General features: G+C 39.8%; 2 protein-coding genes across 2 annotated transcripts; one reads left to right on the top strand and one right to left on the bottom strand.

The window, feature by feature from the left end:
* The first annotated feature begins 7,862 nt into the window (after positions 1 to 7,862).
* On the top strand, positions 7,863 to 14,300 carry LOC119745400. The gene is made up of 6 exons (XM_038221721.1): positions 7,863 to 7,919; positions 9,854 to 9,997; positions 10,956 to 11,093; positions 11,589 to 11,841; positions 12,729 to 12,797; positions 13,336 to 14,300. Exons 1-6 carry the CDS (start codon positions 7,888 to 7,890, stop codon positions 13,486 to 13,488), a joined length of 789 nt encoding a protein of 262 aa, XP_038077649.1. The 5' UTR covers positions 7,863 to 7,887; the 3' UTR covers positions 13,489 to 14,300.
* Positions 14,301 to 14,729: 429 nt separating this feature from the next.
* LOC119745399 (HAUS augmin-like complex subunit 1) lies at positions 14,730 to 23,452 on the bottom strand. Its single transcript, XM_038221720.1, has 8 exons — positions 23,346 to 23,452; positions 19,311 to 19,485; positions 18,648 to 18,780; positions 17,819 to 17,953; positions 16,645 to 16,768; positions 16,421 to 16,486; positions 15,847 to 15,966; positions 14,730 to 14,805 (listed from the first exon to the last, which is right to left on the bottom strand). Exons 1-8 carry the CDS (start codon positions 23,379 to 23,381, stop codon positions 14,755 to 14,757), a joined length of 840 nt encoding a protein of 279 aa, XP_038077648.1. The 5' UTR covers positions 23,382 to 23,452; the 3' UTR covers positions 14,730 to 14,754.
* Positions 23,453 to 23,505: the final 53 nt, after the last annotated feature.

Here is a 23,505-nt window from a genome sequence, read left to right as displayed (position 1 = left end):
ACTTGTCCAGTACATTAGAACTATCATGAAGAGTTTCGATCAAGTTACTTTCATGACACCTCAAAGTTAATCGTTCTCTCCAAGATGAGTCACTGGCAGGCTATTTCGTACATAATTAACGACAAGAGTGATGTCAATGGATATGAACTATAAGCCCCTTATTGAAAAGAAAATCGAGAATGTCTTGAATGGATTTACACACGGCAAAGTCATTCGTTATGCAACGTAATCTGAAGACATTTTAGAAAAAAAAATCTATCCATTTACATTTCCCTATACCATTATTTGTCGACCTTCTCAAACCACTCTTGATTTCGAATTGAACAAAATCAACTTTTAATTTGATAGAAATGCTGCATGTATACATTTTATTGGGAAAATAAAGCTGTAGGGAAGATCCCTCAGTGGGGTACATTATGTAAAATTCTTGTCAAGATGGCGACCAGTCCTTTTTTTTAAACCGTGATCAAACAACTTGAAATTTTCGGCATATATTTTGAATTGTATTACTAAGAGATGAATGGACTGATGTAATTTATCTGAAATTGTCTTGAATTTTAACCACAATGATGTAATGTTCCAGTTGGGAGTCTTGTATAAAAAAAATGCCGCATTTATATCGCATTTCCCGTGTCAACCATTTTAGATAGTGTACATTTCCAGATGAATATTAATTAAATAAAAAAAAAGACCATGTAAAATGATGTATGCATGATGCATGGCATCCCTGGGGAGACATAAGGAAACATTAAACAATCAAACTCACATTTGATGTCTATTGTGTGCTATTGTACAGAATACCTGAAAACCATATTGGTATCATTTTTTTTGGTAGCACTTGTGTGTAACTACAAAATTCGTTTATGTGTATAGTGAAGGAAGTTTAGATAAGATAGTGTAATATAAAAATATGTAAATTAATATGTGTTCTCTAGCAGTGAGACTGTATGTATAGTTTCTATTTTTCGAAATTCAAATTCGCATATTGCATATAGAAATAATCAAATAATCTAAAAATGGAAATTCTGTGCTGTTAGCGGCAGTCCTGTGTAATACACCATCACTATAGCAACCAACCATATGCTACAATCAACAATAGGTATACATTGTACTGGTATTCTTGGCTGGTGTTCTGTGCGCAGTATGCCTTTTATGAAGCCACGACGTCACGATTGAGTGAACGCAATTATTATGCCCCTCGCAATTTCTATAATTAGCTGTTATTGTCATCGTGTAGTTCATGTCAGCAGCACGTCTTACGTGTGTGTGTTATCTTCTGCCTTTCACACAGCAGGGAAAATTATGACAAACGCAGACTTATATTGAGCTTTTCTTGTAAAAAGAAATAAAATACGAAATATCCATCAATATCTTTCAGTTATGAACATCAGTGTCTTTGTTTAAAAATGGAAGGTTTTAGTTCATAATCATATTGGTAGCGGTGAAAAGCAGGTCACGTTACAGCAAAAACGGCTTCCGTGATTATAAGTGACACTGCGACTTAAACTGAACAGGACAAATTTAAAGATGTGCTAACTGTCCGTGCTATTGTCGAGTTTCACCTCAAAAATAGATAGAACGACCGAAAGAAATCGTTTAGTAGTTATAGAAGATTAATTTGAATATTTCAAAGGCCAGACAACAATTCAGTTATCGGTGCGGGTAGTCTGCATGGTTCTCGCCTCCCTTTTATGTCGGAACCGGGAACCAGCATGAACCAAAAAAACAAAACAAAGAGGAACTTGCCAAAAAAAGATAGAAACAACTTGTTTTCCGTTACAATAAAACACACAGGGTCGAAAAAATACAGTGAGGAGAAACAGTCAAATTTGATGCAGAGAACGGGAAGTACATGCTCACTGACAAGGTATACATCCCTCGAGTAGTAACAAGCATTTTGGTGACCATTTTGAGAAAAAGAGTGATAACATCCAAAAAGCTGCCACCGCTACAATGCTATCACATATTTTCCAACTCTAGGGGTGCATATACCTTGCCAAAAAATCGCTATGAGCATTATTCCCCTCATTTGATACCGTTGGCCAAAATACGAGGCTGATAGCCTATCGTGTAATTTTGAAATAAGTGCCTCGTATAATCTATGTAAAAAAATGAGGTAATTTATTGTTCAGGAAACGAATTGAAGACCGACTTTGAAACCACGTGTCTTGAGTAACTTAAAACGATCAGGTAACTGACTCGGAAAATGATAAGCCTGAGTTGGCTCTGAAAATGAGCGCCCTTAGTCCTTTTACGATCTGAGTGCTTTAAGTAATTACACCCCGGCCTGCAGTGTTCGGCAACTATATAGCTATATGGGGGGAGGTGGTAATGAGGCCTGATGATCAAGTGGATTTTGAAGGGCTTTTTGATCAGCCAGATGTCTGAAGGAGAAACACGTTTCGGGTAGCCGGACTATAAAATTTAAAGGGCCCATGCAATGTAATTTTAATGCAATCTTTGAAAATGCACGTTGTAGTGTTCCATTTACCCTATTTTCAATTTTCGTTTTGCTATTTTCAAGGGTATTTTGGTGGGGTTTTTTTTTTGGGGGGGGGTGTGATGCTAATACGGATTTCCATATTCATGAGCAAAAGGGGAAGGTAGATTCAGGCAGATTCCTCGATGTTGTAGGTATTTCAGCACCAAAAGTTGCCAGAATTTTAGATATTCTGTTGTCGTAAATTTTCTTTCTTTTCTTTGGTGATTCGTTGTTGTGTCAGTACATGGCAGGCAGTTAGCCAATAGGCAAACTTTTTTCACAAATGTTTTCAATGTGAACGTTTCGGGTTCTCGATTTGAACAGAAAACACCCTCACTGACTCCCTGAAACGACATCACAGCAATACATTTAAATGCTTAAAAAAATGCACTTTTCGATTGAATTAACCAAAAAGTGATGTCAAATAGTTTTCACACATTTGAGAGGAGTAGAAAGTTGCACGAAATATGTTCCTAAGAAAGATTCACTTCATGACCCCTTTAATGTAGCCTATATCACACTGCAAAACGGATATCGCAATAATATCGCAGTTTATGGTGTTGCTGACAATCTGCAATGCCGTCTTAATTAAAACATACATCTCAAAATGAAGTATGATCACAGTCTGAGAATTCGCAAGTCGGAGCACAAATGCCGTTCATAATTTGGGGGTTTAGGACTTCATTTTTTGATAAAATCAATAATAATCAATGATATGTTTAATAAAGTACAACGGGGAAAAATGCATTCCATGAAAAAAATGACGACATTTGACTCCAATGATCAGAAAGACCTTGCATTTTGTCCATTTTAAATAATGTACTTGAATTCCTATTGCCATTTCTATAGTCCATTCGCTGTAAATGTTTAAAAACCTTCCTTTAAAATGCTAGTCTATTGGTTGGCAGGGATGAGTATGTCGCATATAAAACGATGACATTAAACCACGCTAAGGCCAAACAAAAAAAGTCTCCGGTTTCTGGTAAGGAGCTTGCCCAAAAAAAGTCTCCGGTTTCTGGTATGGAGCTTGCCCAAAAAGTGGTGCGGCGACGCGGCTTTTTTTTTTTTACCTGTTTTTTTTGGCTTCAAATGTCGGCTGATGACTGCAAATGGTGCCCGACTAAACTTAGTGCAAATATATGGGAGTCCAGAGAGGCCACATAAAGCTTGTTCTCGATCATAACCCCATCTAAAAACACGTTAAAACTGTGCAGCAGCAGGATTCCAGTCAAACCAGTGAATTAGGCGGTTTTGAGACATCATCTTTTATTGAAAAAAAAACTTTTTCATTTTGCCGACGCGCATGGCTACGGCGACGAGCGCGCATACCAGAAACCGGATACTTTTTTGTTTTGGCCTAAGCGTAGCGGGATTACCTTTGCCGGAGTATGTGTCAATTTATGTGGATTATTCTCATGCAGTATTCATGGGGTACATTGCCTCTTAAGGTGTGAAGTGTATGACGAGGAATATGATAATGAAGTTATGGGTCATTATGTCTAACACAGCACAAAACGAAAATTGTTTGTTGTTGTTTTGTGTATTTTATTGCAGCTACAATCTCAATGGATTTTCATTTGGAACAAGACCTTCAAATTTCGATTCATAACAACAAAAAAATGTTAAAATTAAATAAATATGAGGACAATTAAAAACTAGATTCAAAGCAATGTATGACGCCCGCTGGCTAAAAGTCGCACAGTGTGTGTACTGAAATTAAAGCATTCGAGCATTATTACAAAAACTTTATCATTCCTACTGGATGTCAATTCTTTTTTCTTCGACCAATATTAATAATTGTCTGTCTAGAGAACGAGGGATTATAATATTATTCAGGTATCCCCCCTTCCGTTATCTTTTTGTTTTGTAGTAATTTCTTCCTGGGAACAAGATACATGTAACCAATTATATGTAAGGCTATTTTGGTCGGTTGAATTGTGCCCACGAAAATATGGCTGTTTTGGCAATTCGTCATGCATCGTCTGTCATGCATGCATGCCACTCGAAATACAAGCTACCTTGTTGCTCAAGACCATCAAATACCCGGTCTAGTAGTCTGTATAACCGAAAGGAACAGCCCGCTCTTCCCATTGGCCGTATTTGCAGAAAAAAAAATCAATTTAAATCATATTTCAAATTGCACAAAACGACACCCCCTCCTCCAAATAGTCCCTCGAGATGTGTATTGTCGGTTGATCATTACTCCTTCTATGGCACGTACGGAAGGGAATTACATTTTATTACGTGCCTAAATTATGATTGCTATCTGACTGTTATTAGTTTCATTACAACGGTGCATTAGTTTCAAAGGGATTCATATACATGTACTTGGGGAACTGCGCTTTTTCACCCGCTCAATTTCCGACTCAGAGTCCACAAATTGCGCGCGATATTTCTGTTAAATAGGCATATTTCGTGACTTTATCCTTTTTGGGGCGGGGGTGTTTGTCCATCTATACTAGAAGTCTTTTTTCAGTCGGGAGGGGGAGGGGAGGGGAGGGGGAGGGGGCTGGACACCACATTACACTAGGGGCGCTCTTCAGGATATAGATGTATATCATGCATACTCGCGCGCTTAGGCCTACATCAAAACGGCGCATTTTAAAAGCTTTTGTACTTTGTTTCTCCACTTTTTAGTGCTATTGAATAAATTTTGGTTGTTGGGATGTTCGAAAAATACCTTGAAATCCGCATTTTTTTATCATCACGAAAAAGTGTTGGGGGGGGGGGGGGGTGTGATTCAATAACTCATCCCCCCTCCGGTCAAAAAGTGTGGGGGGGGGGACATATACCCCCATCCCTCCCCCCGGGATTTACGCCCCTGGGCGCGCCCAATTCTTTTGTCTAGAGCAGCTGTCTAAGTCTTCGCCCATTAACCCGAACCCCCTAGGGAGTGTGCACAATCGTATTGTGGAGGATTCTAGCCTTGGTCTAGGCGCTAGTTGTTTTTTATCCGGCCATAGCGCGGTAATGCATGCAGTCATAATGTCTATGCGCTATGCATGCAGTACAGTCATAGACATAAAGAACCTACATTACAACCTCGTCCCCAGTGCTTACTTTATTTCCAACCGCGTTTCCAATAGTAAACCCTGGATAGGAAATTTTCTTCCTGTATCCTGATTGGATACCGCAATTTGTATCGTGTACTTGGTGCTATATATTCACAACGTGCAGTACGTGTTTTCGCGATCATTCGTCCACGCCTTCTCGAAAATACTAATTTCCTTTCCAATTTGCTCATATTAATATGAAATATGATACTGCATGTTGTCTCGATAAGATCGTAACAGTTTGATTTCAAAAATCGTGTTTTCGTAACTCACGCCGTACGTGCTCGCGCTGCTACGAATTGACTCTGTTTTTACCCCAGACACCGCATACAAAAACAAACGCTAATGTGTAACGCATATCCAGGCACCAGACTGTTCCTCATTTGCATACGTGTGCAAAAATCTTGCACATGCAAATGATCCAATACCAGGGTGAGAGAGCAGGTAGTGGTGGGCGCGTACTGCTCGACACCCTGGGGACGAGGTTGCCTACATTAAAAATACAGCGCGAACAGCGACCTCACGCGGCCACTATTTTTATGCAAATCAGTTGGACCCATGAAATGGTGGCCGCATGAGGTCGCTGTTCGCGCTGTATTTTTAATGCACTGCATAATGCCCTAGCGAGGATATCGTTTACGCGCCACGGCCAGGATGAATAACATTTAGCGCCTTGACCATGGGTAGGAGGATTCAGGACAACACTTAAACAAGCTAACATCGCTCTGGGCGCCCGTTTTTTGACACGGCCTTAATGTTGCAGACCAGTAAATAGACTGCCATAGAGTTCAGCGATAATTGCGCGCGCGCACTTTTCAAAGTTATTATTAAAAATACTCACAACTATCCAAGGTGTTTGCAACACACATCAATTTCATCATCTGTTATTTTCCGTTCAATTTTTTGGGGGTTAAACTATGACTTTTTGGAGAAAATTCCATGCAAAGATGATCACCCCGAAAAGCAGGCCTGAAGCCCATCACCATTTTGCGAACGGACGCCATAATAGAGCCATGATTTGAGGCCAAATAAAAAACAAAAAACATTTTTACCGTTCCCGCCCGCTTCCTTTTTGGAGGCCGCCTCCTTTTTTTTTTAAACACGAAAAAATAAATTTTGAACAGTGACATCATTCTGGCCTCTTTGTCTGTTGCATCTAACCCATATAAAGCTGGTATGTCATTCCTGAGTCAAAATGGCGGTCATTTAAAAATGGAAGGAAAAATAAAAAAAGAAGGCCTCCTTCTTTTTTTCAAAAAGCAGGACGCTAAACATGTTTTTTTTTTCTTGGCCTTATGGCCTAATTTCATCCTTATTTCACACTAATACGAGCTCGCAGTCCTCTGCACGGCTTCCACCCTTTTTTTTTTTTTTTACAACTCCTCAAGTTCACGGCCCTTGCACTAGTACCTGAGAATCTGAAAAATGTAAATCGTGATTTGGCCGGCGTAGGCAATTTTGGGCCTATTTACTGGTCTGCATATATGCCCCCTTTAAGGGCAGCAGCTTGACTAAATCAATCAGTTGAGGGCGCTACCACTTAATGGCGTGAATTTTTCGCAACTCCGCGGGCGCGGGCAGACGACAAACAATCCCTGACTGATTTTTGGTTTCACGTCTGAAACTCAAATGCCGTCGTAATTATTTTTGGTAAATATTACATTAAATTTTAAAATTTGTTTTTGTAAAGATAAAGCATGTCAGTCCATGGAGGAAGGAACAGTCATACTCATACGTGTACGGTACAGGAAAAAGCCAAATATTTTAAGCCATGCTGTATCATTTTTGTACTACGCCTAGATTAGCGAGTAGGCCTGTGGTTGTAGGCCTAGGCCCTAGCCGTACCGGCCGTACGCGCGTTTCGTGCTTAGGCCAGGCGTAGGCAGCTAGTGGTAGGAGAAGGGCTCAAACCAAGAGTGAAAGACCTTGTCTTGCGACTTATCCAAAGTTGGTGCCACATGTTTATCATGCATGTGATCTTACCACAAAAAGTCAGTAGGAGTAGGAGGCCGACTGAAATTTAACACAATGAATGAATGCTAGCGAGAATTTGACAAAAAAAATCGGTCACTGTATCATCAGGAAATGAATCAAAAGAAAGTAGGCCTACGGGACGTGTATTTAAGTTTTTAACTGCCAAGTTTTGGCAACAACGTGACACAGTCACCTATGACCTAGTACCTGCTGGTGAATAAAGCCATGATCCACATAATGTCATCACATATTCTTATTGGAGCTCAGCTCAGTGCACAGTCTCCACAGAGAGATAGAGGGACTACTGTACATTGTTATTTTGGGGGTATTTATATTGGTCTAATATTTTTCATTATTAAAGGTGAAACTTAAACCAGGATGGAGCAACAACAAGATGTGCCATTTATGAGGTAAGGGGCAAAAATGCAGTCTATTTAAAAAAAATCATACTCCAACAATACTGGCTCAATCTGCAGACGGTTGTCAGAGAGCAACTTATGTTGACATTACAATTCAGGTCGTGTAAATTTGGAACAGACAATAAAAGAGTGAGCCAGGGCATGTATCCCTCATTCTTTTGAAACAGGAAAATTCACTCGGTGCTTATTTTTAAAGTTCATGGTTTACTCTCAAACCAGAAATTAATTTTGAGGCTCGAAAAACAAAACTTGAATACTGAGCTTTCCTTGTAGAACTTTTTTGTTGAAATAAAAAACCAAATATATTTTGACATCTATTATTTACCCCCAAAATGAAAAAAAATTGTGTCAAACTCCCCCAAAATAAGGTGTCTAGGGAATTTTACTTGCTGGAATCTTTGGAATGGAATGATTTTACTGTGCATGAGGGTTGGACAATATAAGCCTGCATGAACTAAGAAAATAATAAATTCACCTTTGCTGGCTCATGCATGCTAACTGATATGCCGATTGATAACCTAATTCAAATGAGACATTGGGCCAACTCTCTTGACACTAGATTATCAGGCCTCAAGTTTGCTTGCTACGACAGAGATGGCTCTTCAAAAAATGCCCCTTTCAGAAAATTGGGTTCGGTTATTGAATTTATTTGGCATAAACGTCATTTGTTATTTTATCACTTGTTTTCAAGCCAGCTTTTTATTTATCAGATAAAGCTGGCATTTCAAACCTTTAAGTAAGAGCAATCTCCCTGGCATCTGAATTTCATATTTACTTGCAAAAGGTAAATCTTTTCTATTGCAGATAGATACTGTGACCTTTTCAAAAGGTAAATCCAATAAGGGTAAAATCAAATTGGAATCCAGTAGGGGTAAAAAAAAAAGAGAAATTCCTTTTCATCCCTGTCTCATAAACAAAGCTTCATCCCCGTCTCAAAACAAAGCTAGCTTGTACAGAATTTCCAGTGCATTAAATGCTTTGACCTTTTAAAATAACAACCTGTTTCAATAAAAGAGGCTGCGAAATATGCACAATTTCTTATCTGGCACTTGTTAAAATACAGGTAGGCCGAGTCTAGTTGAGCTACTGGCTACTAATCAACTCCAAGTTGTGCCTGAAGTTTGAGCTCTTACAACCTGAAGTTGTGTCATAATGACAAATGGAGAATGAAGAATGTGTACCTCTCCTGGGGATATCAGCCTCTATTTTACTTGCACCACTGTACTAATTATTCCATCAATCATGGGGCACCAGCCTGCATTTTTCATGGAATGATCAAGGGGTTTGCTGCTTCCGTGAGCCGTGCTCAGACTTTATCTGGCCCCAATTCTGATGTAGATTGGTCCACAGAGCTATTTAGGAATAAGTCAGTTTGATCTATAGACCCATTAATGGAAGGGACTATAATGCAAAATCTCATTTCGTTCGAGAGGATGGGATTCTATTTATTTGCGACCAATAGTTAAACGGAGATGGTGCGTGATTTAAAGATAAAAATAACTGTATTTGTTTGTTAAATTTATTTTCATGAAATTTGAGGTATAGATGGCCTGTACTGTGTGAGAAAATGTTGCAGTACTTGGCAGACTGTGTTTTTTGAAAGTGTTGTGCTGTTCCAATCCTAAAATCATCTTCTAAATTATTTGTGAAATTCAAACAAATCTATATGTTCATATGGAACATTTATGACTATTGCATTAATTTTGCAATCATTATTCAACAGAGATTGGTAGAGCACTGACATGGGGTTTTGGAGTTGGCAGATCCAAATCTTGGTCTTTATTTGTTCAAACACATCAATTCAAGGTGAACCTAACGTCATTTTGTGGTTTATTTGATATATTTATTTGATAAATTAATTCAACAAAAGAAGTAGCAGCCTAGCTAGTTCAAGCTTTAAAGGATTGTTTGGTTTTGCAATTTAGGTCATCAGCAACTGTGAGACGGAAACAAAGCCTGCAAGAGTCTCACAAAAGCTCATCGCCAGAGAAGGCCGGGCCTAGTTTTGTGGATCTTCTGTCAAGTGGTCCATTTACACATGAGCCTAATAAGTCTGCCTTCAAAGTCGGGTGAGATTCAAATTTATTTCAGGACAAATGTTCCATATTCACCAGAAGCATTTTCATCAGCTGTGTCTTGAAATAAAACCCGAGTCAACAACTGCAAAATAATGCAGACATAAATTAAGCTATATGTGTTTTCAGGTTTAAATTACTGAAACACCAACCCCCAAAAGCTTAATTTGTCTACATGATTCCAAAATTGCAATAAAATTCAGGGATTTTTTTTCAGGAAGTGGGGGGGGGGGGGGGGGGGGACTTCAGAGTTTGGGACAAACGTTCCATATTCACCACAAGCGTTTTTAGCAGCTGTGTCTTGAAATACAACCCGAGTCAACAACTGCAAAATAATGCAGATATAAATTAAGCTGTGATTTCAGGTTTAAATTACTGAAACAAAACCCCCAAAAGCTTAATTTGTCTGCATGATTCCAAAATTGCAATGAAATTCAGGGTTTTGGGGGGAGGTGGGGGGGGGGAGCCTTCACATTTTAAAACAAACGTTCCTTATTCACCACAAGCATTTTTATCAGCTGTATCTTGAAATAAAAACCCGAGTCAACAACTGTAAAATAATGCAGACATAAATTAAGCCATATGTGATTTCAGGTTTAAATTACTGGAACAAAACCCCCAAAAGCTTAATTTGTCTGCCATTCCAAAATTGCAATTAAATGCAAGTTTTTTCAGGAAGTGGGGGGGGGGGGGGGGGGGTACGGTTTTGATCATTTAGTAAAGGGTATAAAGAATAAAGTTTCTGTTAACACAAAAAAATACGACTGACATGCAACCATGTAAATCTCTGATATTTTTGGTATGTGTTTTTGAGGGTATTGTTTTTACTTTCAAATGCATCGCAATTTTGATTTTTTTTTCCCCCTTAGGAATAGGTGCACACAGACAGTTTTCTGTAAAAAGCACACTATTTCATGCTGACTGTCCAACCTGTTTTTACCTGATTACACAGGGTGCGGTCAGACCTACCAGAGCCAAGCAAGCTGCGCACGAGAGCCAAGAAGGCTGGCAAGATGAAGAGACGAAGACAATCGTGGGACATCAGTGAGCACATTGCCCAGCTCAAGCACAAGTGCTTGGACTTTAACTGGTAAGCCAACATGGTACAGTATCTTTATTAGGGACAGTCCCAAAAAGTGGTTAATGAGAAGGGTCCAGCTAGTGGACCCTTTCTGCCGGTCAACAGCGACCATTGATGACCAAATGGATCAAGGCTCTTTGATCCGGTGACCTTAGTAGGTCAAGCAAACTCGGGTCAGAATTAATCACTTTTAGAAATGTACCAAATGCATTTTTTTTTACTTGGCCTTATTGCCTAATTTCATCCACATTTCACACATACACGAGCTCGCAGTCCTCTGCTAGCGTACGAAAATGCACATGTACACACTGAGTACAGTGACTGAACAAACTTGAGCATTTGTCAAAATTCCCATAAGAAGTCAGAACAAAAAAAATCAAAACATAATATAAGAATCAAAATGGTTAAAGCCTGTAAAAGAAGTTTGATGTTAACAAACAATACAAGCAATTGATACTCAAAGAAGGGTTTCTTCTCTTTTCGTGCACGTCGTCAACCACACAGGGGAAAACCGACAGTTGAAATAAAAAACAAGCACAAGCCAGAGGAAGCCATGGCTACAGTCAGACGGTGCAATCTCAAGCCTAAGACGTCAGACTCGATGACCTCATGGGTACCCTCGCACGTCAGTGTCCACACACATGGGCGTACTGCATCCTCCACTTCCGGCTTGCATCTTGTTGATGACACTGATGAGGAGATTCAGAGATGGGATGCAGGGGCTGGGATCAGTCATCTTGCGTCAGAAGATGATGAGGTATCCAAACCTACATATCTTGTCTGAGAAATTGGCCTGTTGACTAGCGGATCCATGAAAGAGGGGGGGTGCAAGAAGACTGGTGCACTGATCAGTGGGCCGACCATTGCAACCTTTTTTTTTGGGGGGGGGGAGGGGGGGGGGGGGGAGAGGACACCAAACATAGCCCAGTCCTTCCCCACTCCCCTCGGGATCTTCAGGGGTGTGAGTGACCGCTGATAAAAATGGCTGAAAACAGCTGAAAAAGTTGCCAAAAAAAAAAGCTGAACTTTGGAAATCTCCTATACTTTTGTACACAGCAAGTGAAGAAAAAAAGTTGAAATCCAAAACAAAAAAGCTGAATCAGCTTTAAAGCTGAAATTTCACACCCCTGGATCTTCTAGTGCCAACTCTAACACATGCACAATTGCAGCATTCTCTATTTTACCCAGGGCCTAAAATAGACCCAAGTCAAGAGTTGGCAATGTTATGTCACATTTCTTGAATCAATGCAGTCAAACATCAATGTATGGGAGAAAATGCACATGTACAAACTGGGTACAGTGATTGAACAAACTTGAGCATTTGTCAAAATGCCCATAAATGCACAGAGTTTTCAGATAATTGAACCACAATACTTTTAAAAGTTCAGCTCTTCAACACATCACTGAGGACTCTCATCGTTTCACCAAAGTTTGTTTTCTTTTGATCCAAAAAACGGAAGCTTTCAAGGAAGCTACATCAAGTATGTGAACAACTTAAATAATACTGGGTTATTTTTTTATATCAATTTCCTCTCAAATCTGTACTCAGTGCTAATGGCAAGCTCGAGAAAAGTACAAACATTCGAGAAAGCGCAATAATATTTTGCAATCTTTTCCCAAAATGTTTCCCTTTTTTGGCTACAGATTCCGAGTTATCTGCATCCTCCCAGCAAACCGAGTTTTCATCATCAGCAGCAGCCAAAGATTGCTCAGATATCCTTTGAAGTGTCCCCATGAAATTTCACCCATCGTCAATGTGGAATAAATATTTTATAAGCCCTAACACGGTTTTCAGATTAACTGGGGACAAGAGCTCAAAAAATAAAATAGAAACGATAAAATAGATGGGCACAGATAAAATACATAGAGGAAGTTTAGTATAAATATGTACATTCACAATGACGTTGTACTGTAAATGTGCATTTGAAAGTTTCACTCAAATGGGCTTATTGAGACATGTTCTACGTAATCATAATATATCGTAGCAACATCATCAGATAAGATTTTCAACATAATGCAGTTCATGATGCAAAACATCATGTTGGCTCTATTGAATTTTGTTTTTATAAAAACTTCTTTTCACAGGCATGCAATATTTCCTCCGATCAGCTGATTTTGTAGTTTTGTACTCGAGTTAAAAATTGAAGAAAAAAATGCAGACAGTATGGTAAATCTTCCTCTGCTGTGAATTCCCAGTGGCATGTCTGGTTTCATAGGTCAGATTTTCCTTAACCATGAATTGTTTCTTCACATTCCTGATGTTCCCTCTTTTCCAGAGAATCCATTCTTCCAAAGCTACTTGGATGACGATAAAAACTTGACAGCGACGTCTAGCTTTGTGCCTGCAACCTCATCAGATCACAATTCCAGATGGGACAAATTCATCACTCAAAAAGAGTTCTAATAGCATACAGTAGCCATCTTTGAGGTTTTTTTTTATTTTGAATAATTCTCATTAATAATGAATACACAAGAGGTCTGCTCAATGCGTGTCCCTTAGAAACAAAAGCCATACCTCAAGGATGGATACAGTGCAAAGATCTAATTAAACTGATACCCCCCCCCCCTTTAGAATTTGGATTTCTCAAAAGTCATAATTTTCTTTTAAAATGAGGCCCATTAATACTTGGGTCCTTCAAAGCACCATTTACATACTGTCAAATGAAATTCAATTGAAGAAAAAAAGGATTTTCACCTTTTTTTTTTTACAATAGCCAACAGAATCCTTATGGAATTTTTTTTATTTATATTTTTATTTTTTAAAAACTATTTATGCCCCATTCTCAATCCATGCCAAAGTTTACTGAAGTCACACTGTACACAGTTTTATACTGAGAACTTTCTAGTTTGTCTGTAGGGCTTATTTGTGGTCAACTAAATTTTAAAGGGCTCGATCCGACACACACAGGTTATTTTGCTCTTGTACAGATTGTATGAAAGCATACATTTTGAGGATATAATTTTAATTTTCGGATGAGTCCAATCTGGAGACACTTTTAAACAGTTAGAAGAAAGTGCTGATAATCTTAAGAGATATTTAATTTTTATTGCTGCGTCACCATTTCAAAAGTTAACATGTTCTTAGCTGTGCTTACTGCTTACAACCTCCGCGAAATGCACAGGGCTCTGTCAACAGAAAATTGAGTGCTTATTTTTAGCCCTGGAGTACAATACAACAAATAACAAGCGAGAATCAGACAGAAGTAGTAACATTCTGAGCATAATATTTATTTACATTATACTACAATATATGGTACAATATGTTTAATAAACAAATGGTGTTGCTGACTGTTTTTATTATTACAAATGCAAAAATGCAATAGTTTACACTACAAGGAACATTTATTGTAAATTATCTGCAGTGTTTGTAAATAGCGTCTTTTCAAATATATACAAGTTTTAATAAATGTTATGTGCTGTATTTAATGCATGATGAGAAAGCTTTTGCAATTTTGGTATTTGGAAATTATTATCAAACTTCTCGTTCGCACCATGGAGTAATGTATCCTAAACAGTTGCTGCACCATGAAATGAAATATCGTGCAGTCTCAAAACGTTAGGAAAACGTCTAGCCTCGTTTTTAAGCCAAAGATATTTCACATCGTAATTCCTTAAAATTTTTACAAAAATCTGGACTATTTTTTCAATTTCTTATTATTAAATATTCCGTCTACATATGCATCATATCGATGTTCTTGGACAATTCAGCCTCCATTCTCCCCTGTGAAAAAAGCAACACAAAATAAAAACACATAAGGCAAAAGAGTGCCTGAAGAGTGCCTGAGCATTTGTGATGGTTATTATTTTTACTGTCAATAAGGAATTAATAGAATTGAAAAGATCGTCTGGGGATGTGACAACTTAACCCCCTGCATACACACACACCCTTACACAGGCATAGAAGTGGGGTACTTCCTTTGTTCTCGTGTACTAAAATTTAACCAGAATTAATTTCCTGGGCTGAAATTCGGACTTAATATCCCTTTTCTAAAACTCTTCCATTTGCGACAGATCAACCCACCTTGGAAATTCCTAGTTTTGAGTAAAATCCATATATCTATTCTGTGAAAAACTTGTGGGGTACCAAAACGGTACCCCGCAAGTCGGTGGGCATTCCTTGTGGGGTACCTCCCATTTGTTCCGTACCCCATAAGGCAGTGTTTATACGTTCACACGTACTAGTAACTATTTGATGAATAAAACCAACACACTGAGAATGATTTTATCCGTCCGTTCACAAGTACCCCCTCACCGGCAAAGAAACAATTTAAAAATTACCCACAAATGGCTTTCAAAACATTTCTTTGTTACTTTAGAAGTTGTCAAGTTGGTTACAGGTTCCCGATCCCATAATCTGGAACCGGTTCCTGACATCAGCGGTCAGGTATTTGAGTACCTGGTTCTGATGCACACCCATAGTAGTGTAATGGACACACTCAGATACCTGGTTGTGCATACACTACATCAGCAATGCTCCAACCAGAATGCAGATGCAGCGTGTCCAACATGCTTGTCACACAATTCCAACTGCTTTCTGGCTCAGAGTGCCAGGGAACACATTTTGTGATAAACTAAACTTCCTGTTTGCATACACGTTCAAAGAATCTCCAGTTTTCAGCCCTTCTTATTCAAGGTCCTTGAACAGTTTATTGTGACTTGCAATCTGAATGGAGCATACTCTGGGAGGGTGACAGTAATTCTTGGAGTGATCAGAGCGGCTTGCCACATTTGATTGTGACAAATGATTCAGAAAACAACCTACCAGTTCTCTCTTGGCTTCTTCAATCCTGACTTTGGCCAGCGAGATATCCGGCGGCAGGTTGTGATAGCTGTCCAACTTGGACTTGAGCGGTGTGAGTTCGGCATTTAAAGCTGTAAGCTCCTGCAAAGGAAGATGACGGGAAGAAACCTTTTCAGCCCCCCAAAAAGAAGTCGTATATTTCTTGCCATGCAACTATCTCAAGGGTCGTATTATTGCGATCCAGGCCCCAAGCCGGGTTAAATGTACTTGTTTAATACTGGTCAAGCACATATTCATTTTCTTATTAACATGTACGCAATCAGGGACTTATTATAAGAGATTTAATTTACAAGCATTGTATATTTGGTGAAGTTGGTGCAGTCGAAGAGCTTGATTTAATTTGTGCAATGAGTAGGTGGTCCTGTGGTTTGGCGGGCGGAAGAAACGTTGATATAAATACTCCATAGCATTTCTGTTTCAGGGACAGGAAATTTGCCAGTGAAAACTGATCTTTTCCCCCTGAAATTTTAACAGCTGTTTACAGTTTCAAAATGATTTGACACCGTTTGGAAATACAAGCTAGCATTCTACCTACCTCTGATAGCTTGACCAGGCTTTGGTGGTACAGGGAGGGCTCCACATTGTTCTCCTCCAATTGCGTCTGAGAGAAACAAAAATAGTTCATAAATTTTAATCCCAAGGACATGGGCCATCTAGACATCCAACGCACAGACATATTCAACTGATGGAGTTGCACTGAGAACTGGACTTCAAGACAGAAAAAAACAATTGCAGAAAGAGATCACCATTCACACACACCTGTAACTGATGAAGCTGTGCTTGATACTCCTTAGCCTTACTGTTCAGGACCCCTGCTTGTTGAGCCTTCTTCTCCAGCTCTGGGCCTTGGTACTCTGCCTGTTCTTCCAGTGCTTGTAGGGCTCTTCACAGATCAGAATATAATAAAGAGCAAACATCTTCACATTTTAACAAAGGCTGTCCATTTTTTTATAGATTAAAAAAAAAATGTCATCTAAGGCCAAAAAAAAAAAGTCTCCAGTTTCTGGTATGGAGCTTGCCCAAAAAGTGGTGCGGCGACGCGGCTTTTTTTTTTTTTTACCTGATTTTTTTGCTTCAAATGTCGGCTGATGACTGCAAATAGTGCCTGACTAAACTTAGTGCACATGTATGGGAGTCCAGAGAGGCCACATAAAGCTTATACTCGACCATAACCCAATCTAAAAACACGTTAAAATTGTGCAGCAGCAGAATTCCAGTCAAACCAGTGAGTTTGGCGGTTTTGAAACATCATCTTTCATTGAAAAAAAAACTTTTTCATTTTGCCGACGCGCATGGCTACGGCGACGCACGTGCATACCAGAAACCGGAGACTTTTTTTTGTGGCCTAATGGAGGAACATGAGAGTTGGCTTGTGCAATTCCAAAATGTTTGAAATCGATTCTGATTCCATAAAGTGGTCATGATTCCTCAGGCTCACATGATTCCTCTTGATAAATTAACACAGGTGTTCAAGTAAATCAACAAGTCATTCCTGTGTCACTGCTCATTCACTGTTACTTGTGACTTTCCTTACGATTTGACTTGTGATAGATTTGTGGTTGACTTGTGATTGAGTTGTGATAGACTTGTAATAGACTTGTGATTGACTTGTGATTGACTTGTGATTGACATGTGATTGACCTGTGATTGACCTGTGGTTGACCAGTGATTGACTTGTGATTGACTTGTGATTGACTTGTGATTGACTTGTGATTGACTTGTGATTGACTTGTGATTGACTTGTGATAGACTTGTGATTGACTTGTGATTGACTTGTGATTGACTTGTGATTGACTTGTGATTGACTTGTGATTGACTTGTGATAGACTAGTGATTGACTTGTGATTGACTTGTGATTGACTTGTGATTGACTTGTAGGTGACGTGTAGGTGACTTGTAGGTGACTTGACGACAACTCTTCTTGCCAACTTACTTCTTTAGTGTGTTGCACTTGATGAGTGCTGCCTTTGTCTTAGTGAAGAGCTGCTCACTAAGCCTCTTCTCCCGCTGTCTTGCCTCCTCTGTTTCCATGGCAACCTTGGACATCTCCATCATGGCTAGCAGATAGCTGCAATTGTGAACATTTGATACAAACTATAACCGTAGAATGTTGTTCCAGAGGGGAAATAGAGAGATGTTCACTGTAACTAGTAAATATTTTTTTTGGTAAGGATGTCATGTTCTGGTAATTTGTGAAAAATTGTAAAAGTGAATGTGGAAGAGAGCTACAGTTCAGTGCAGAGTAAGTTCAATCTCTGATTAACAAGTATTGTTTGGGTTTATAAACACAAACTGTCGCACAGTGCAGTGAAATATATAGACTAATCCGCAGATCGCCATTACCGAAGTTTCAGTCGTTCTTAATAATTTAGTTCAGAAGCACCAAGCGAGCACGCAGCACCTGTGCACAAGCAATGCATAGTGCCACCAAGTGTTGTAGAACTCGAGTACAGGACTCGGACTTGAGTCTGTCTCGAGTTGCAATTTTGGTGACTCGGACTCGACTCAAATCACATTGGCGAAAGACTTGGCTAAACTCTCATGACTCGGACTTGATGCTAATGACTCTTGAGACCCAAGTGATTCAAGACTCACGTGACCCGACCACAACACTGGTGCTGCCTCAGCAATAGTGGCTCCTAATTCTGGATGTTGAGTAAGTGTTTATCTTCACCACACACTTCTAAACGGATTTATTCTTTGCTTCTCAAAGTTGACCCCTTCTCAGGTCCAAGATGAAGGACTTGGTGGATATTTCATACCTGCTAGTGGAAGCGTCTCTGATTCCAAGGGTCCCCGCCACACTTGCCAGGGTTCTCAGGCTAACATTGCCCGACTGCGACAGAGTCGTTGCAGACAGACCAACAGACTGTAGTATACCAGCAAGACGTACGGCTGTATAATCAATAAGTAAATAAACAACTTTCATTTATGAAGTTTGATTAAATTCACTTTATGTATGATAGGGCTGTTATTCCCCAACTAGATCTTGGTCCCAAATTATGTGTTCAAGTTGGAACACTTTAGTTGGGACGGTCCAAAACTGACGTCGGGACCGATGATCTAGTTGCGGCATAGTAGGACCATTTAGAACTTAGTGTTGTAGTGAGGTCCATATGACAAGTCCTCACAAGTCTAACTAGTCCATCACCAGTCAACCACTCTAAAGTCGAGTCACAAGTGAACTGTGATAAAAGCAATCTTTTGTTACTGCTCATCATCTGTTACTTGTGACTTGACTTGAGAAAGGACTTGCGATTTACTTCTTGCCAGACTTGTGATGAACTTGTGATAGACTCAACCGCAACGCCGCTTGAAATCCTTCGGACTTGAAAATAAAGATAGAGTACCATATAAATGGAACACAAGTCCAAACAGTTCCAACCATGGAAGGTTTCCCACAGTTAAAAAACATACTCTCATACCTTCTGTGTGATATTCTTCGGTTTTCTGTCGGACATCTTCTGTGACGATCTGGGCATCTTTGTCCCGTACTTGATTTTTCAACATTAGACCGTGCAGTATCTCCATTGTGCGTTCGTTGATTTCGTACTGGGCGATGGCGGCCCCAGCGAAGCTACGCTCCAGCCACGCCCTCACCTAACAGAAAGGAATCAGTGTCATTTTTAGTGTTTTAATAAGTAGTTAAATTCGTGTTATGTCCTTGAGATTAGTATGCCCGACATGTAACATGTCTTATCAAGGAGTAGGCCTATGACCATAGAACTCCTTTTTTCGAATTTTTAGATTTGGTCTGTCGTGCTAGTATGACAGACCAAATCCAAAAATTTGAAGAAATAAAACATCCTAAAGGGTTTCCATGCCTCACGCGATGAAATGAAAGCCGCGCTGTGGTTGGTCAAGAGAATTTAATACGAAGTGGCTATCGTTACGGCAGCTGTTGTTTAGCACCCTCTACGATACTTTTTTGATACGCACGCAGGTATATAATTATTTGTTTCCCCACGTTTTAGCCAGCAGTGCGACAGCTCAGTCGATAGAGGGCAGGATTTTGCACCGCGAGGTTGCGGGTTCGCATCTCAGTTTTGCACTTGAATTTTTTTCCTTTTCCAACCTGAGGCTTTGGAGGATTTTTTTTAAAAGGGAAATAAAGTCCAAATTTCATAACGTTCAAATTCACTTTTTTTCCTTCTAATTTATATTTTCTTCTCATGTTTTTATAAAAGTTGCAGTAGGCTGTAACGATAGAAAATGGGAAATGCGTTACGGCTGCCGTAACGATAGCCACTGTCAAGGGTCCTCAGTCGACGGCAAACAATGACAGACGGCCGAGTGCGAGACTCCTAGTCCGAAAATTTGGGACTCTCAATACTGTGTATGAGAGTCCCAAAACTTAAGGTATCCATATCGTGCAAAACTTTGTGCTGCATGACTAATTAATGCCCACACAAGACTCCTCAGCTATAACATTTTCATCGTGTAGATAAAACAGCGCCCTCTTGTTGATCTGAGTGAATGCAAAAATGTTTCATTTTTTAGCAGAGGGCGCTATGTTCATTTGGCCATTGATTAAAAAACAAGTAAGCTGCAAGGCTCTTCCTACACCTACCCAGAATACATTGAGAATCACACACATATTTCCAGAGCATGGAGAATGACGTGGGTGGTTTTTGAACTGCCAAAACCTTGCCTTAAAATTGGATTTAAGGTCTCAAATTTTGCAGGTGACATGCTTGCAACTATAGCATTTTGATGTATGTGTTGTGTGGGCATTAATTAGCCAAATGGTGAGTAAAAAAACGTCAGTAGTAATTTTGCACGTTTTTATGCACTCACGGTCCTAGCCCCATAAATGTGGCCTATTTACTGGACTGCCTCCGTAAACATAGGCCACACATCCACATGTACAAAAATCGTGTCGACGGAGCCAAATTTTGATTTTCACATTTAGGATTACTTGGTAGGTTTTTTTTGCTTTAGAAGCATACTCACCCTCTTTATAGGCTAATCAGAAAGTGCTGCCTTTTTCAGATGTATATTTTTCGTGAAATTTCCAGATTCATTTTTACACATTTGTTAGCCCGACTGCGTCTGGCCGTACAGTACTATCGCAAGCTCTGTAGTACGGCCAGACGCCCGATGCTTCCAAAAAGACTGAATTTTTTTGGCCACCGATGTAGCGATTTTGCTACATCTTTCGATCGCGATTATCTTTTCATCCAGGACACAAATTTCCAAAGTTAAGGTTCGTAGTCGTAGAGCAACTCATACCTTTTCGAAAAAACGTTCTTTGGTCTCAATATTTTCATCCATCTGGCCACAAGACGAATTTCAGTCATCAGATTCCACAAATATCGTCCCCCATGCGATCCCCCATGCGATTTCAAAATGGCGGCCGCGCTGTAATGTATGCATTATGCGAGCGCGCTTGGGCAAGTAATGAATATGCATCATAGTTTATGACGTTTGTCGGACACTCAGCGCGGCTGGCCATACAAACACGAGGTCATGAACTAAATAATGCATATTCATTATCTTGCCCAAGCGCGCTCGCATAATGCATACATTACAGCGCGGCCGCCATTTTGAAATCGCATGGGGGATCGCATGGGGGACGATATTTGTGGAATCTGATGACTGAAATTCGTCTTGTGGCCAGATGGATGAAAATATTGAGACCAAAGAACGTTTTTTCGAAAAGGTATGAGTTGCTCTACGACTACGAACCTTAACTTTGGAAATTTGTGTCCTGGATGAAAAGATAATCGCGATCGAAAGATGTAGCAAAATCGCTACATCGGCGGCCAAAAAAATTCAGTCTTTTTGGAAGCATCGGGCGTCTGGCCGTACTACAGAGCTTGCGATCGTACTGTACGGCCAGACGCAGTCGGGCTACACATTTGTGTATCAAAATTTCAACATGAAATTTCACAAAAATTAGACATCTGAAAAAGGCAGCACTTTCTGATTAGCCTGTAAAGAGGGTGAGTATGCTTCTAAAGCAAAAAAAACCTACAAACTAAGCCTAAATGTGAAAATCAAAATTTGGCTCCGTCGACACGATTTTTGTACATGTGGATGTGTGGCCTATGTTTACGGCGGCAGTCCAGTAAATAGGCCACATTTATGGGGCTATCACGGTCCCAGTCTGCGAGACTCCATGATCCTGGTGAACGAAATTCTGGTAAATTTCACATTTTTGTTTGACATTTGAGGGATTTCAACCCACCCTAGCCATGCTAGCCTAGGGGTACTTATCCACATCCATGACATTGTTGTGCCCATTCTTGAAAATCACGCATTCTCGAGAATGGGCATGCACATTCTTGAGAATGTGCAACTGGATCCTTGCTCAATCTTGGCAAAAAATAACTCTTCCAGATTGAGCGCACATTCTCGAGAATGCGCGACAAGATAACGGTCTTGTCGATGCCGAGCACCGGCTGCGCTTGGCAAGTCTAGCTGAATCCTAGTAGAGTGGATATGATAAGTAAAGGCGTATTAATATGGGGGCGGGGACCGGGAAAATATAAGAGACATAATAATACTAGTGCAAAGAATTCTGATTTTTGGGATAATAAAAGCGGGGGGGGGGGGGGGGGGGGGGGAACGTAAGAATGAAGAATGTGAAGAATGAGAATGAATACTGCGACATCCCATAGTGCTAATGCTATTTCCCATTTAAATTGCCACCAATTTATTGTTCACATCCCACCATAACGTCGCAGAGCTGGATTCTATCTAGTCAAAAGAGCAATTTTGGCAGCTTCCGGGACATCGTTTTTTTTTCGTGGCACGCATATGATACATGCAGGGACTTGTAACTTGTCTAGCCTAAACAAAGCCCTTCCCAGACTAGTTCCCAGTCCTCCGTTATTACAAAACTTCCCATAGTGGGCAGAAAAAAGCAATAATAACAGGTTTACTTTGATTCAAATTATCGTAGTTATACGAGTACAGAAGCATAGCACATTTTCTTTCCTCTTTATATGAATTGTTTCCCTTTTAACCGCTATACAATTCATTTAACATAATTATGTCGTGCAATGTTTGTTAAGATTGGGCAAAATTCATAAATTGTGCACGTGATATTCCCACCCAATCTTAAGAATGAGCGCTCATTCTTAAGAACGCGTGCTCGTTCTTAAGAATGGGCGCTCATTCTTAAGAATGCGCGCCCATTCTCGAGAATGCGTGATTTTCAAGAATGGGCACAACAACATCAAGATAATACTTGTGAAATACTGAGGTCAAACATTTTGTGACAGGAGAGTAATGCTAATGGAGGTCGGAAAAAATTAAGATTTTTTTTCTACAGTGTACTTCAGCACTTAGTTTTAATTGGTCTTTCCATGGAGCAAGGAAAACGTTTTCCTTGCTCCATGGTCTTTCTCATCGTTGAAGTGTAAGATTTGTAAAAAACACAACTTACAGTTCTGACTTCTGTAAGTAGATTAAAAGGCCTAACTTTCATCCCTCTCTTTAGGATCTAATCTTACCTCCCTGTGTTTTTCCGAAACACCGTTTTCAGACATTTTTCGAGCTGGGATAGGAGTCGAGAAAGAAAGCCTAGCCTCTGACTTTGGAGTGGCAAAAACTAATAACACAATAGCGCCCTCACTTGACTTTAAAATTCCCGCCGGCGCCAACTCATAGCTG

Source organism: Patiria miniata, unplaced genomic scaffold, assembly GCF_015706575.1.
Source record: "Patiria miniata isolate m_02_andy unplaced genomic scaffold, ASM1570657v1 HiC_scaffold_7, whole genome shotgun sequence".
Classification (NCBI taxonomy): Eukaryota; Metazoa; Echinodermata; class Asteroidea; order Valvatida; family Asterinidae; genus Patiria; species Patiria miniata.
This window is presented reverse-complemented; position numbering and strand designations above follow the sequence as displayed.